Source organism: Lagenorhynchus albirostris, chromosome 18 (assembly GCF_949774975.1).
Source record: "Lagenorhynchus albirostris chromosome 18, mLagAlb1.1, whole genome shotgun sequence".
Lineage (NCBI taxonomy): Eukaryota > Metazoa > Chordata > Mammalia > Artiodactyla > Delphinidae > Lagenorhynchus > Lagenorhynchus albirostris.
The window spans coordinates 1,238,030-1,253,875 of NC_083112.1; the positions used below are offsets into that span (position 1 = coordinate 1,238,030).

Below are 15,846 nucleotides of genomic sequence, written 5' to 3' on the forward strand. Positions count from 1 at the left end.
ATTTACTGTGGCCACTTTCCACTTTCCACAAGGATTTGAATTTTCCAGCCCCTCTTTCCCTACACAAATCTCTGTGCCTTCTGAGTGTCACACAATTTAAACATTTATTCTCTATCTGTGTCAGGTTATTTCACTCTGACTCTGCAATCATTTATAAATTACTTGAAGTTAGGATGCTTCCCAACTATTCACTGGTACAGTGCGGGGACACAGTGAATACTCATAAACCCTTAATTCACTGGTTGATTCCATTAATCCTTAATTCCTGAACTGCTTAAGGTTCTAAGAAATTTAAAATATTAAAAACTCGCTGTTAAGTTACAAAGTTAATTTATCTACTGACATGCTGAAAGGGGTTTAGAAAAGGGGTTGTCAAACCACAGCCCACAGGCCAGACCTGGCCTCCTGCCTGCTTTTGTGCAGCCTGTGAGGTAAGAATGGTTTTTACCCTTTTATGTGGTTGGGAAAAACAAAACCAAAGAATAATATTTCAAGACATGTGAAAATCATACAAAATTCACGTTGTAACAGCCATCAGTGAAGTTTTGCTGTAACTGCTTGTACTGGGAGGCCAGAGCTGAAGCTGCCTCAGAGAACTAATGACCTGCAAAGCCTAATATTCTACCCAGCCAATCCCTGGTCTAGAACAACACAAGGGTTTTTCAAAATACATTCTAAGTTTTATATATAGTAAATTTAAAGTACAATCACAAATCCATATATCCATTCAAGAACTTCTGAACACAGCTTATTCTGAAGTTCCTTATCTGAAAACTGTAACTACATTTCTGTCACCTTGTTTTTTTAACCTTATCAACATTTAAACATGACAGAGACAACGCAACCTGGGACCACAGAGGGCTGCTTCTCCACCCACACAGCCAAATGGTTGCTCAATCCTGGTCCAGACATGAGGAAGCAAAAGAAACAGCCAACATGGATTATGTAATTAAATTAAATAAAAATAAGAAACTGTCCTCAGAGCCTGACTTTTACTGGGCATACTTATGTTTCCTAAAATATGAACCACATAAAACATGATAAATCAATGGCTGATTCTTACGTAACACGGTAGATTCTTGCTCTCTTCCATTACAAAGGAATTCTACCATATCTGAACCATGTTACACAAATTAAAACCTGAATTCACCACCTGAATAGGGAAAAGCAGAGGGATAAAGAAAAGCAAAGTCTAGCGGAAGACCCAGGGAGGTGACTGGAGAAGCAAGACAAGAAATACGGACAAGGAATAAAGAAAAGTACGTTAGTAAGACGCTGAGTCCTATGGGAACACACTGAATCCGAGACGACTTCGGGCATCCAAGTTAAAGCGCCCAGCGCAAGGATTACGAGGCTCTGGGACACAGGAGCAGCCTGTGCTGAATACAGACGAGGAGTCCTTGGTGCAGAAGTGTCGCTCGGTGAGCTACGAGTGGAAAAAGAAGCCCAAGGAACACGTACACAGTCAGCAAAGCTGAGAACTGAGATAGGAACACCAGTATTTATCCAACGAGCAGAGTAAGAAGAGACCATAAATGAGATCAGGAAGAATATGTCAAAAAGGAAAAACTAAGGAGAGTGGTTTCTCCAACACCTAATGGAAAGAAGAAAACTGGAGAAGCTTGTGAACTTGTAGGGGGCAGAAGGCCATCTAAGGTCTCCTGAACCCAGATGGGTCACAGCTGGGTCTCGAGGCCACGACACAGTACACATAAGTGCAGCGATTCAGATCTAGAGGAAAAGTGACATGCAGTGGAAAACTGCTTCAAATAGGCAATGAATTCACATAACTGAAAATAAACTTAAAAAAAAAAAGTGAATGAAAAGATTAGTCACTGACATTTTTCTAACAAATAACAAAATTAAAATTGTTCATAAGTGCATACATGAAAAAGTAATAGGCCACAAACACAAAACTGTTAAAATCACAAGGTGAAAGGGGTTAACTTTCAGATGCAGAAGTTATCTGCATGTGGAGGCTCCCAGCTGACAGGAGCAGCTGTCTACTGCATCCAGACAGCTGTTCAGACAGGGGAGCTGTTTCCAGCACTGCCAGCAAGTTTTTCACCTTTTCAAAAACTGCTGGAACGGGATCCAATTTCAGTCAAATGAATAACACAGAGAACTGAACTTGGATACACATCAAAACAATTTCTGCCAGAGGCAGGCAACAGAATGTTAAAATGTAGTTACAATTATCTTTGATACTGATAACGTTTTTAGCCATCATTTCTCGGATTTAAAGAAGAAAATGCAAGGTAACACTCAGTCTAAACATTTCTATAGAAAAATATTTTTATGTACACCTAGGGGTGAAATTTGTAAGGCTCGTGAATAGTACCTTTAAAACACATGAAAAGGTAAACTATAATTAATGGTTGGGATTTAGCAAAATAGCTTTCTTTTTTCTTTTTAATTGGTCTTTATTTGGACTTTTGCCCTAGTCATTATACCTAACTAACTTGCATGCTTGCCCTACATCTGCAAACCTGTATCCAAAACACACACACACATACTACACACACACGTATTTTCCATATTTTCTCCAGCTTTTGACTATTACACTGGGGGGCCCTCTAGGGCAAACATGGGAGCACATTCCTAACTTCCTGGTATTTGAAAGTTACAGCTGAAATAAACTGGTATTCAGTAACTCTAACTTAACCCACGGCTGCTCATCAGTACACAACAAGTGTACTGCTCTAGAACAGCACTTCTCAAAGTGCGGCCCAGGGGGCCCCAAAGGTTCCTGACACCCTGTCAGGTTGTCTGTAAGGTCAAAACTACTCTCATAATACCACTGAGGCAGTGTTTGCCTTTTCCATTCCTACCGTCACACACCCACGTTCTACGTGACTGTAGAACACTGCAACTGAGCGAACGCAGCAGCAGATGAGAGGGCCTGGCTGTCTTCTGTGACACCAGACATTGGAGAGGTCTGCAAAAATGTCAACAATGCCACTCTTCTCACTAAACTTTCCGTCTGCTTGTTTTAAAAAGCATAGCTATTTGTTCACTGAAATGTTATTTACGTTAATATGTAGTGGTTTGGTATTGCTATTTTTAAGTGAATTAATAAATTATTTTTTAAAGTTCTCAGTTTGAATTTTTAACATGGTAAACACTAATAGCTATAACCCACATAAACAAAAGCCCTTCGGGGTCCTCGATGATTTTTAAGAGCGTAAAGAGGCCCTGAGACCAAAAAGCTTGAGCTCTACGACGTTAAACCCTTCATAATTATATAACATTTTAATAAACCAGCAAAAACATTTCTATATAATCTTTGTTTAAGCAAATATACTGATCAGGAGAGAAGGCTTTGGAGGAGAAAAGCAATCTGTCTTGATTTACTTAAAAAAGATACAAAAGCACGCATTCTTCCCGCGGCACTTTTCTGTGGCTTCCCTGTGGCGAGGGAGAGCAGGACTTACGGTAAAGAAAAGCTCCATGACCCTGCTGTCCAGAAGGGCCTCCCGCCAGGACTCCGTGGGCTTCAGGAGCACATTTTGCGAGGACTCAAACATGGCTATATAATGTCTTCCCAGTTAGCTGGGGTCAAGGTCAACCACAATAACATTCCGACTTTGTCTAAAATGTAAGTATATCCTAAATATAACGGAGCCATCCAGAAAGAATGTAATGGAAACAGTTTAAGCCTCTTCACATATGCTACATAATTCACGCCTGAAGCTAAGGAATAAAAGGCATTAAGTGCTGAAAAAAAGAATGCTAGAGGAATGTAGATAACAGTTTCATCATAATTATATATCATGCTGCAGGGGTACATAAAGTCTGAGCACAGGTGATCTGAGTGGTGGCAACAGGAGGAGAAACACTAACGCAAAACAGATGCCAAAACACATGCAAGAAAAGAACCCATTTCTACATGTTGATCCCATCATGTCCCCCAATATCTTACAGCAGCTAAAACCACTTACACAAAATGTGAGTTTCATACAGTCTGCTTGGAAAAATAGCATTTTCCCAAAAGAAATACACTTACTGGGACACAAAAAGAGTAAAGGAGGAGCAAATATACATCCTACCGAAGAAGAACTTCCAAACATCAGATCATCAACTCCACACAAAGACAATTATCACTTTACATAAAACTCTATCCCAGGCTAAAAAGCAACGCTTATGATGTTCAGGTGTTCACTGTCAAGCTGCTTCAAACAGAACACCGTCTTTACCACACAGAGAGTAACCATAAAATACACCTGCAGGTGTTTGTGAACATAACTCATTCAGGGACACAGACACAGTAACTGAGGTTTCAGGAAAGGAGAAACCTGTCTGGGCACAGACAGCGTTACGCCCCTTCCACGCTCATCAAATGCCCAACTAGACCAGGGTTCCCCAACCCCCGAGCCGAGGTCCAGCATCAGCCCCGCGGCCTGTTAGGAAACGGGCCACACGGCAGAAGGTGAGCGGTGGGCGAGCACGTGAAGCTTCCTCTGCCGCTACCCCCCCAACCCCGCCATCGCTCGCATCACCGCCTGAAACACGCCCCCCGCCCCGCCCCGCCCGTGGAAAAACCGTCTTCCATGAAACCGGTCCCCGGTGCCAAAAAGGTTGGGGACCCCTGAGCCAGACCATTCTCATCACCCAATGAGAAATTTCAACAAGTTATCCAAACTACGGTTTGCAAAAATTAGATATAAGTTCAAATTCTACATGTTCATTAAAGCCCAAATCATTAACAGAGAAAATTAAAGGCAACGCTATGGAAATTTTTTTAAAAGATTTTTGTTTAACCCTCTTTTAAAATAACTAATATTATTTTGTGTCTGAAGAGCAGGGAGGGGCACCAAGAGTTCTTTCAGAAAAGAAGCCATTGCTTGTTTCTGAACAATCACTCCAGAAATGTTCTGTGATTGCACTTAATTGCTGAATAAAAGTGAAACTCAAACCAGGTTCGTTTAAATCTCACTTTTCTCTTCCTCTGTCTGCCCCCTTGTGGAGGGCAGGGAGAACTGGGGCCAAAAGGAAGGAGCTGCCGGACTCTGAAACAGCAGCAGCGCGGGGCCTCCTGACCCAGAGCCACTGGTGTGTCCGTAGCTTCTAGAACGACTTCATCTTCTCGCGAGGCACCTAGCTGGTGTGAGATTGTTAGTACTGGGCTCTCACCCAGAAGAGAACACAACAGCTAAACACTAGGTCTTTCCATGTGTTATCTAAAAACGGGGGCTTGATTATCCTTTAGAGAAGCAAACTGAAATGGTGGTGGGTGAAATCTGATGTCTGGGATGTGCTTCACAATAATCTGGGGCTGGAAGAGCAGAGAGGAAATAAAACTTACAGCTGGTGAAGCTGTATTCTATTTTTGTGCACCTTTGGAATTTTCCACAGTAAAAGTTGGGACATAAAACAAGGAGGCTCGGGCTTCCCTGGTAGCGCAGTGGTTGAGAATCCGCCTGCCAATGCAGGGGACACGGGTTCGTCCTCCGGTTCGGGAGGATCCCACATGCCGCGGAGCGGCTGGGCCCGTGAGTCATGGCTGCTGAGCCTGCGCGTCCGGAGCCTGTGCTCCGCAACGGGAGAGGCCACAACAGTGAGAGGCCCGTGTACTGCAAAAAAAAAACAAAACCAAAAAACAAGGAGGCTCAAGCACATGAAATAAAGCACCTGAGAGTAAGACAAAGTTTTTGTACTTCATAAAAAATATTCCACTTCTTTTCCAGGTTAATTCCCTTAATTTTCAGTGTCCTATTTTTTCAATTAAAAGGCAATTTTTTGGTATATAAATTGTTCAGTAATGAAAAGTATTTATTAAATACTTATATTGAGCTCTACATTGAACAAAGATGCACAAATTATGACAATCTAGTTACATTTTTTAAGGAGTTGCAATCTGACATTAAAATGGTAAGAAACTTTGTGTCAGACACCCAAATCTAACAAACAAAATATGTGTATCATCACTTTCCATGAGGAAAATAACAGAATGTCTTAATACTTTATCTGCTCACTAACGGTGTCATGATTTTACTTTTACCTTAGGTGGGATGTGAGACAGAGTCACTGAACCGTAATGAAACGGTCAGGCCACCTGTCCTGGGTCTCATTCGCACAGCCACCTGGGCAGAGCAAATGCACGCAGCCCTCAGGTGAGGAGCAGCGGAGGCCCCTCAGAGGCCCAACAGAGAGGAGGGGCGCTGGGGGCGGACGCAAAGAGTGGTGTTTATGGACTTTGCTAGTCTTGGAAATGTGGAAAAGCTGGTTTCAAGTGAGTGAAGAGCCCTGCAACTGACCAAGACTGCCAGTTACAAAACAACAGGGGGTTGTCCAGGTCCTTTAGCAAGTGAGAGTTGATTAACGTCAAAGATTAATAAATATTACAAAAGGAAATGAGACCTAGACCAAGATCTCTTTGCTATCTTTCATTCAATTACAAAATGTGGACACTCCATAAATACTTGTAGATATCAGTTACTTACATTAAGAGGAAACAGAAGGATGTAAGTTTGAGAGAAGCCTTTTTTCCAGCTATGAGATGGAATTAAATGCAACTGCTCACCTAAACATCAGGTGCAAAATAATCCTCAAATCTTTTATTTATTTTTTTTAATCCTGATGTTAGCTTCTCTTGATCTTGGCCTGTTTTAAACACACTATTCCCAGTGCCCAGTCTGTATGGCCAAATGTTCTTAAAAAGCTGACGACCAGCATGGTTTTAGAATTGTCATTCCTTGCATGTTGCCCACAGCACAAGGAGATCTGAGACTTTAATATCTGACACAATCATAAAATACTTTTCTCCAATAATTATTTTAAAGTTCCATGTGAGTTTTATTTTTAACTCCAAACCTGGAAAGGATCTTTACCTCTGGCATGACATTTGCCTCCTATTAAGAAAGCTCACTGGTAGCGCTCCTGGCACAGAGGCCACACTAACTGTCCTTTGAAGAGTTACCCTACAGCACTGCAGACTAACCCACCTTCCCTTTTACCAGCCAGCCTAGCACTGCCACCCGGTACCAGTTGTTCATAATAAGAATGAACACATGCTCCAGTGTGTACAGTGAGACACAACCGTATGACTTAGTTATAAATAATCTCTCTCTCTCTACGAAAAGAACATGTAATTATCTTCAAAAGCATTTTAATACAAACTTAACATAAAAACAGCAAAAAGAACAGTACAGTAACGAATGGAACAAATTTTTAAGAACAGTGCTATTCGAACAAGAAATACACGTTGTAGTCAGCACACTGGACTGTGAATCTGCTGAAGGCGCTGCCTGTAAAGAGGAGGGAATAAGGGCCCTTCTGTGTTGCCTGAAATACTGTTATTAAGAAGGCGCATGCACTACTTTTCAATTAAAAAGCTAGTTAGAAGCTTATCACAGTGTGAACAGACTTTCACATGCAGATCTGGACCGTTTCTGCACACTCAATTCAACTTTTAATTTGGTATTACCAACTATTTCTGTATCTGTGTATAAGTGACCCCAAAATACCACTTCTCCCCAGATAATTCTTAATGTAGAATACTTTAAAAACAACAAGGAGAAGACCATCACTAAAATTCTATCACTTCTCCTCTTAAGACAATATTTTTTTAATGATTTAAAATTTAAATCAAGCAGTATTTCCTCCTTCTTTCCTAGTTTTGCGTCTTCCTTTATTCCTTCTCAAAAATCTTTACTTTTTTCAAGTTCTTGTTTAATAACCTATAATTCTCTCCAAGCCTAGACTATCATATACAAATGTTAATCATGTTTCTCTCTTCCTGATATCCAAAAATAACTTTTCCCAAAAAATTGTTATACAAAGCAATAGTCTCTAACAGTTTTAATAAAGCAGCAGGTTCCTACTTAAAAGTTGCAGAAGTTTCAGTTCACAGAACTACTTTAGCAGCCATGTCATAATATCAACATTATATTGCTTTATTTTTATCCAAATATATTACCAATAAAAGAGAAGTCTGACAGTGAAGTGATTATTTACTAATTGATCATTTATTATATGCTTGTTAGATTTTAGGAGACATATGAGTCACACCAGATTGATACCATTAAATAGCAATTATTTACCAAAATTCAAATCAGATTTTAAACCAAGAATTTTCTGGGGCTATGGCTTTACATATTTTTCTAAAATAAATACTAAACTCAGGTAATTTATATTTTGTATCAGAATCATTCATTTTGTGATCAAATAAAATTCAACCCACGTGACAGCCATAGAGCGCTGTTTTCAGCCTTTAATAATCCTATGTCTTTTTAAAAATCTGTCATCGCATCAACGTCACTTCACCTTGCCGTGTTTTCACCACTTCGAGAACCAGGAGCTACCATACAAGGACTCTCCTGTCACTGGACACCGTACAAGCCCGTCTGTGAGCAAGGCTGCAATTCTGAAGTCCGAAAACCCAGCCCGTCTTCTGACCTCTGTGCTCTCAGTCCCCTGGAAATCAGTCACAGCTGGAAGTCAACTCAACCTCGCACACACACTGAAGAATTAACTCTCCGTCTCCTGGCCCTTCTCCCACGGCCATCCTACCGAGCTCTAAAGCTCTCTGCTGGGGAAGCTCACCCGCTCCTGAGAAACCAAAGGCACAGACACGCAGCACCTGCCCTGCCCTGGACACGCCGGCCAGCACCACACACACCTGAGGAGCCAGGAGGACGGAGCTCAGCCGCAGCGGCCACGACCGCCACTGGATAAACCCACGAAGTCTTCTGTGTCAACCACACAGTGTGACCTGTAAGTGCATGCTCTTAACAGAAGGGGGGTGGTCACCTCTGAAACACACCGGGCCTTCCACATGCAAATGAGGTCTAGTCCATCTATGAACACCTTCTGTATGGGGATCATCTTGTGGTGGTGACCGACAGTAAAACAACAAAAGAGGCACACAACGGCTGCAAGTTACCCTCAGGCAAACATGGAAAGTCTGAAAATCTCCACTGCCTATTCTTATGAGAACTTCACAATACAGGAAGATCTTGTAGCAACAATGGACATTTTACAAAAGGAATACTTTAATTTCCCCATCTTCCCGTCTTCTTTTTATCCCACCTCATTAGTAAAACAAAATTTCCGAAGCAAGGGGCGGCCCAGCTTTTCTCCTTCTATTTTTAATCTCCGTCACTACTAACCTTTCTAACAACAAAAACCGCTATTTCTGGCACAGCACGGAACCACTGAGCCCGGTCTCACAGAGCACTTAGTCCAAGTAACCAAAGTCCTTTGAAATAAAGGAGAACTGACCTCACCTGAATGTTTTCCAAAGCCTTGCCTCCAAATAGTAACGTTGGCTTTACTGGAAATCCTAATTTAGGTGAAAGCTTCTGTGTCCCGTTACTATTTTATGATCTAGTTAGCTTTCCCCAAGAGTTTGAGTTGAAAAAATTTTTACCAAAACCAAATCAGATACACAAAAATAGAATACCAATAAAAGGCAGTGTAACCAAACTAAAAAAAGAATTATTACTGAAGCCAACATACCAAACATACCTGCCAAGCATTCTTATTACAAAACGATATTGTCATTTATGATTAGCATTGCCAAAACCCCGAAGCATTTACGGACGCTAGGTGAGCTAATGGCTAAACAATACGAGCAGCATGAACAGACAGCCGAGAACGGAGACACTACTTCTGAATCACCTTGTCTCAATAACGAAAACATATCTATTTGTTAGGCATCTGTTACTACATGCTAGATACTGCACAGTGTGGACAACACAGTGGACAAAACACGGCCTGTGCTTTCCTGAGCCTCCAGACAAGCAGTAAACAGGTACTGCTCCAGCAGGCTAACAAAAGGAAAATTACAATGGACAAGTGGGCTAAATGGGAGAGAAGTGTGTATAACATGCATATCAGGAGCCGCAGCAGGGGCTTCCCTGGTGGTGCAGTGGTTAAGAATCCGCCTGCCGATGCAGGGGACACGGGTTCGAGCCCTGGTCCGGGAAGATCCCACATGCCACGGAGCAACTGGGTCCGTGCGCCACGACTACTGAGCCTGCGCTCTAGAGTCTGCGAGCTACAACTACTGAGCCCACGCGCCTACAGCCCGTGCTCCACAACAAGAGAAGCCACCGCAATGAGAAGCCCGTGCACCACAACCAAGAGTAGCCCCTGCTCGCCGCCACTACAGAAAGCCCACACGCAGCAACAAAGACCCAACGCAGCCAAAAATGTAAATTAAAAAAAAAAAAAAAGCCACATCAAAAGAAACCTGACCTGGTCTGGAGTGAATGACGTAGGCACAACTAGGAGGCAAGGGAAAAGTTCACCTGCAAAGGTGCCAGGGCAGAAGGAAACTTGGCCTGTGGGAGCAGCACCAACAGAAAGAGGACAAAGAGAGTTCGGAGAGAAAGGTAGAGACCAGACCATCCAGAATCCTAGCGCCCATTTGTAAATGGGGTGGTGGTATAACAGAGGATCCTAGGACTAGGGTACTTTCTTTACACAATAATAATCTACAACAGAATGAAAAGCAGGTGGATTTCATCTCAGATCTTTCAAGACAGTAAGACCAGGGCAGAATGGCCAGAGCAATTAGCTCACTGGGCCAGGAGATGATTTTAACACCTGCCAAAGCCCAGGAGCTATAGACTTTGCACCAGGCCTGGAGTGGAGGATGCTTTCCTAAATCATCTTCTACATGTATAAAACCTACATGTAATAATCCTTTAAGAAAAATAATGGTTTGCAAGGACTTCCCTGGCGGTCCAGTGGTTAAGACCCCACGCTCCCAACGCATGGAGCACGGGTTCCATCCCTGGTGGGGGAACTAAGATCCCGTATGCTGCATGGCACTGCCCCCACCCCCCAAAAAAAAGGTTTGCAGAAGACATATACACAGAAAATCCAGAAAAATACTATTTGAGCTAAAAAATAAGTTCAGCAAAGCTACATGGTACAAGATCAATATACAAGAATTTGTTTTTCTATACACCACTATGAACACAAAAATAACTGTAAAATCAACTCCATTTATAATTGAATTAAAAAATAAAATACTCAGAATAAATTTAACAGAAGAAGTTCAAACTTCTACTCTGAAAACTATAAAACAGTGTTGAAAGAAACTAAAGATCTAAAAAAATGGAAAGACATCCCATGTTCATGCATTGGAAAACTTAATATTTTGCCATTTGTTAACATGGCAGTTCTCCTCAAACTGATCTACAGATTCAACATAATCCCTATCAAAATCCCAGCTGCCTTTTTTGCAGAAATTGATAAACTGATCCTAAACTTCAAATGGATATGAAAGAGACAGAGAGAAGACTAAATAATCTTGAAATACTGTCACATTTACAGCCAGGTGATTTTATACAAGGGGGCCAAAACAATTCGACCGGAAAAAAAATACCTTTTTCAACAAATGATGCAGGAACAACAGGATCCTGTTATACCTTATATCTCCACAAAACGTACAATGGATCACAGACCTACCATATGACAGACCCACATAAAACTCTTAGAAGAAAATATAGGACTAAATCTTTGTGACCTTAAGGACAAGAACAAAGTCAGAGAACTGACACAACTCAACTTACTATAAATCTACAATAACCGAGACAGTATGGTATTGGAGAAAGAATAAATAGATCAACGGCACAGAATACAGAAACCAGAAACAGACCTACATACGTGAAGTCAAATGATCTTTAACAAAGTAGTAAACTGCAATGGAGCCAAAAAAAGTCTTCAACAAATGGTACTTAACTACTGGACATCCACATACCAAAAAAAAAAAAAGAATCAAGATACAGATAGACCTTACGCCTTTCACAAAAATCAACTCAAACTGGATCATAGACCTAAATGTAAAATGTGTAACTGTAAATGTAAAATGTGTAACTGTAAGACCTAAATGTAAAATGTGTAACTGTAAGGCAGTCCAATGGTTACAACTCCATGCTTCCAATGCAGGGGGTGCGGGGTTTGGCCCCCGGTCGGGGAACTAAGATCCTACATGACACACAGCGTGGTCAAAAAAACAAAAACCCGTAAAATTCCTAAAAGATAACATAGGAGAAAATCTAGATGACCTTGGGTTTGGCAATGACTTTTTAGCAAAATAACAAGGCATGATCCATGAAAGAAAGAATTGATAAGCTGGACTTCACTAAAATTAAACACCTCTGCTCTGTGAAAGACACTGTCAAGAGAATAAGACAATAAGCCACAGACTGGGAGGAAGTATGTACAAAAGACATCTCTGATAAAAGACTATTATCCAACATATAAAAAGAACTCTTAAAATTTAACAATAAGAAAACAAACCATCTGGTTAAAAATGGACCCAGGTCCTTAACAGACACCTCACCAAAGAAGACATACAGGTGTCAAATAAGCACATGAAAAGATGTTCAACATCACATGGTCTTTAGGGAAATGCAAAGCAAAACAATGAGATACCACCCCACCCCTAGGAGAAAGGTCCAAATCCAGAACACCAAACGCTGCTGAGGGTGTGGAGCAGCAGGAGCGCTCCCTCACCGCCGGTGGGAACGCACACTGGTGCAGCCACTTCAGAAGACAGTTTAGCAGTTTCTTACTAAACATACCCCCCCACCAAACAATCCAGCAATTGCACTCCTTGGAATTTACCAAAAGGAGCTGAAATTTTATATCCACACAAAAACCTGCACACACATGTTTATTCATAACTGCCAAAACTTGGAAGCAACCAAGCTGTCCTTCATTGGTGGAATGGCTGAGTCCACTGTCATCCAGACAGTGGAATATTAATCAGCGATATAAAGAAATCAGCTATCAGCCATGGAGGAGCATGGAGGAACCTTAATTGCATGTGACTCGGGGAAAGCCCATCTGAAAAGGCTACACACTGTATGATCCCAACCATATGGCGTTCTGGAAAAGGCACAACTGTGGAGACAGTGAACAGATCAGCGGGTCCCTGGCGTACGGGGAGAGGAAGGGGCGAACAGGTGGATCACAAAGGACTTGCAGGGCAGTGAAACTACTCTATGTGAGACAGCAACGTGGATACATGTCATTGTACATTTGTCCAAACCTACAGAACACCAAGAGTGACCCCTAATGTAAACTACGGACTTTGGGGACAATGATGTGTCAATACAGGTTCTTCCATTATAAAAAAAAGCCCCCCTCTGGTAGGGTGGTGATGACGGAAGACCATGCACGTGTCGGGGAGAGGGCACATGGGAACTTTCTGTACCTCCTGCTCAAGAGTGCTATGAACCGAAAACTGCTCTAAAAAACAAAAGTCTATTTTAAAAAATCTTTGTGACCTTGGATTATGCAAAGCCATCTTAAATATATCAAAAGCAACAAAAGAAAAAATAGATAAATTGGACATCAACAAAATTAAAAATTTCTATGTTTCAAAGGACATCATCAAGAAAGAAGACAACCACCGAATGGGAGAAAATATGTGAGAATCATACATCCACTAAAGAATTTGTGTTATATATTCAGAGTTCACAAAGAACTCTTATAACCCATAAACCTTTCCTTTTTAAAGATTTTTTTTGATGTGGACCATTTTTATTTATTTATTTAAAAAATGTTTCTTTTATTTATTTATTTTTGGCTGCATTGGGTCCTCGTTGCTGTGCACAGGCTTTCTCTAGTTGAGGTGAGCGGGGGCTACTCTTCGTTGCCGTGCGCAGGCTTCTCGTTGCGGTGGCTTCTCTTGCTGCAGAGCACAGGCTCTAAGCGCGTGGGCTCAGTAGTTGTGGCTCACGGGCTCTAGAGCGCAGGCTCAGTAGTTGTGGTCCACAAGCTTAGTAGCTTTGCAGCATGTGGGATCTTCCCGGACCAGGGCTCGAACCCGTGTCCCCTGCACTGGCAGGCAGATTCTTAACCAATGCGCCACCAGAGAAGCCCCTATGTGGACCATTTTTAAAGTCTTTATTGAATTTGTTACAACATTGCTTCTGTTTTATGTTTTCGTTTTTTGGCTGCAAGGCACGTGGGATCTTAGCTCCCCTACCAGGGGTCAAACCCGCATCCCCTACACTGGAAGGCAAAGTCTTAACCACTAAACCACCAGGGAAGTCCCACAACTCATAAATCTTAAAAAGACGAATAACCCACAAATGACGTTAGGGCAACGAAGTTGCAGTCAGTCACCGCCCACCACCACTCTCTCTCCAGTGCTTCCTACTCCACCAGACTCTTCCTCCTCCTCATCAACCGTCAGTGATCTGCTAGGATAACTGGATATCCACATGCAACAGAATCAAGTTGCATCATTATTTCTCATGATATACAGAAATTAACTCAAAATGGATCAAAGACCTCAATATAAGAGCCTATATGTAAGAAGTCAGTCTTAGAAAAGAACACTGGCATAAGTCTTCATGGCCTTGGATCAGGCAATGGTTTCTGAGACAGGACAACAAGAGGAAAAAAGACATAAATTAAATATCATAAAAATTAAAATTTTCTGTGCTTCAAAGTTCACCATAAAAAAGTAAAAACAGGGACTTCCCTGGTGGCGCAGTGGTTAAGAATCTGCCTGCCAATGAAGGGGACACGGGTTCGAGCCCTGGTCCGGGAAGATCCCACATGCCGCAGAGCAACTAAGTCCGTGCACCACAACTACTGAGCCTGCGCTCTAGAGCCCCTGAGCCACAACTACTGAGCCGGCGTGCCGCAACTACTAAAGCCTGGCACCTGGAGCCCATGCTCCGCAACAAGAGAAGCCACTGCAATGAGAAGCCTGCACATCGCAACGAAGACCCAATGCAGCCATCCATAAATGAATAAATGAATGAATGAATGAATGAATGTTTAAAAAAACAAGGTAAAAATACAACTCACAGAAAGGGAGGACATATTTGAAAATCATTTATCTGCTAAGGGACTTTTATCCGAAGATATAAAAAATTGTTACAACTCAATTTTAAAGAGACAAATAACCCAATTTAAAAATGGACAAAGGATATGAATAAACATTTCCTCAAAGAAGATACACGAATGGCCCATGACCACAAAAAAGATGTTTGATACATTAACCACGAGGGTAATGCAAATCAAAATCACAATGAGATACCACTCCATACGAAATAAGACAGTTATAAACAAAAAACAGATAACAAGTGTTGACCAGGATGTGGAGAAATTGGAACCCTCATATAATGCTACTGGGACTGTAAAATGGTACAGCCACCTTGGAAAACAGCTTGGCAGTTCCTCAAAAGGTTAAACAATGAGTTTCCTTATGATCCAGCAATTCCACTCCTAGGTATACCCAAGAGGAATGAAAATATTAAGTCCACACAAAAACTTGTACTACACAGGAATGTTCATAGCAGCATTATTCATAATAGCCAAAAAGTTGAAACAATCCAACTGTCAATCAACTAATCAATGAATAAATAAAAATATGGCCTATCCTTACAACAGAATATTATGTGGCAATAAAAAGGAATGAAGCGCTGATGCATGCTACAATATGAATGAATCCTGAAAACATCAGGCTAAATGAAAGCCAGTCACAAAAGACCATATATTATATGACTCGATTTACATGAAATGTCCAGCATAGAGACAGAAAGGAGATGAGTGAGTGACATGGGCTGGTGAATTTGGGGGAAACAGGGAATGACCACTAACAGATACAAGGGCTTCTTTTTTGGGGTCATGAAAATGTTCTAATGTTAACGACAGTCGTGCTGTACAAGTCTATGATCACACAAAGAACCACTGAATTGTATCCTTTAAATGGGCAGATGGTTTGGTATGTGAAATACATCTCAATAAAGCTGTCCTACAAAATAACCCATTATCACTGCAACGGACACTACCTGAGCACAGGCACAGACAAAGTGGGTCCATGCAGATATTTTGTTTAAGGGAGCTCAGTGTTTAAATTTCTTAACA

General features: G+C 41.5%; 1 protein-coding gene across 9 annotated transcripts in view; it reads right to left on the bottom strand.

Moving 5' to 3' along the window:
* XPO4 (exportin 4) overlaps window positions 1-15,846 on the bottom strand; it is a 101,164-nt gene that overhangs the window by 47,207 nt on the left and 38,111 nt on the right. For 8 of the 9 annotated variants that reach the window (XR_009536844.1, XM_060129457.1, XM_060129456.1 and 5 more), the window contains one exon: window positions 3,435-3,547. The exons of the other annotated variant lie outside the window; for it this stretch is intronic. Coding sequence is in view for 7 of the 8 variants with exons in the window: in XM_060129457.1 (XP_059985440.1) it covers window positions 3,435-3,547 (113 nt within the window). In the remaining variant the exon portion in view is untranslated. The remainder of the gene's footprint in view (window positions 1-3,434; window positions 3,548-15,846) is intronic. 9 annotated transcript variants of the gene reach the window in all.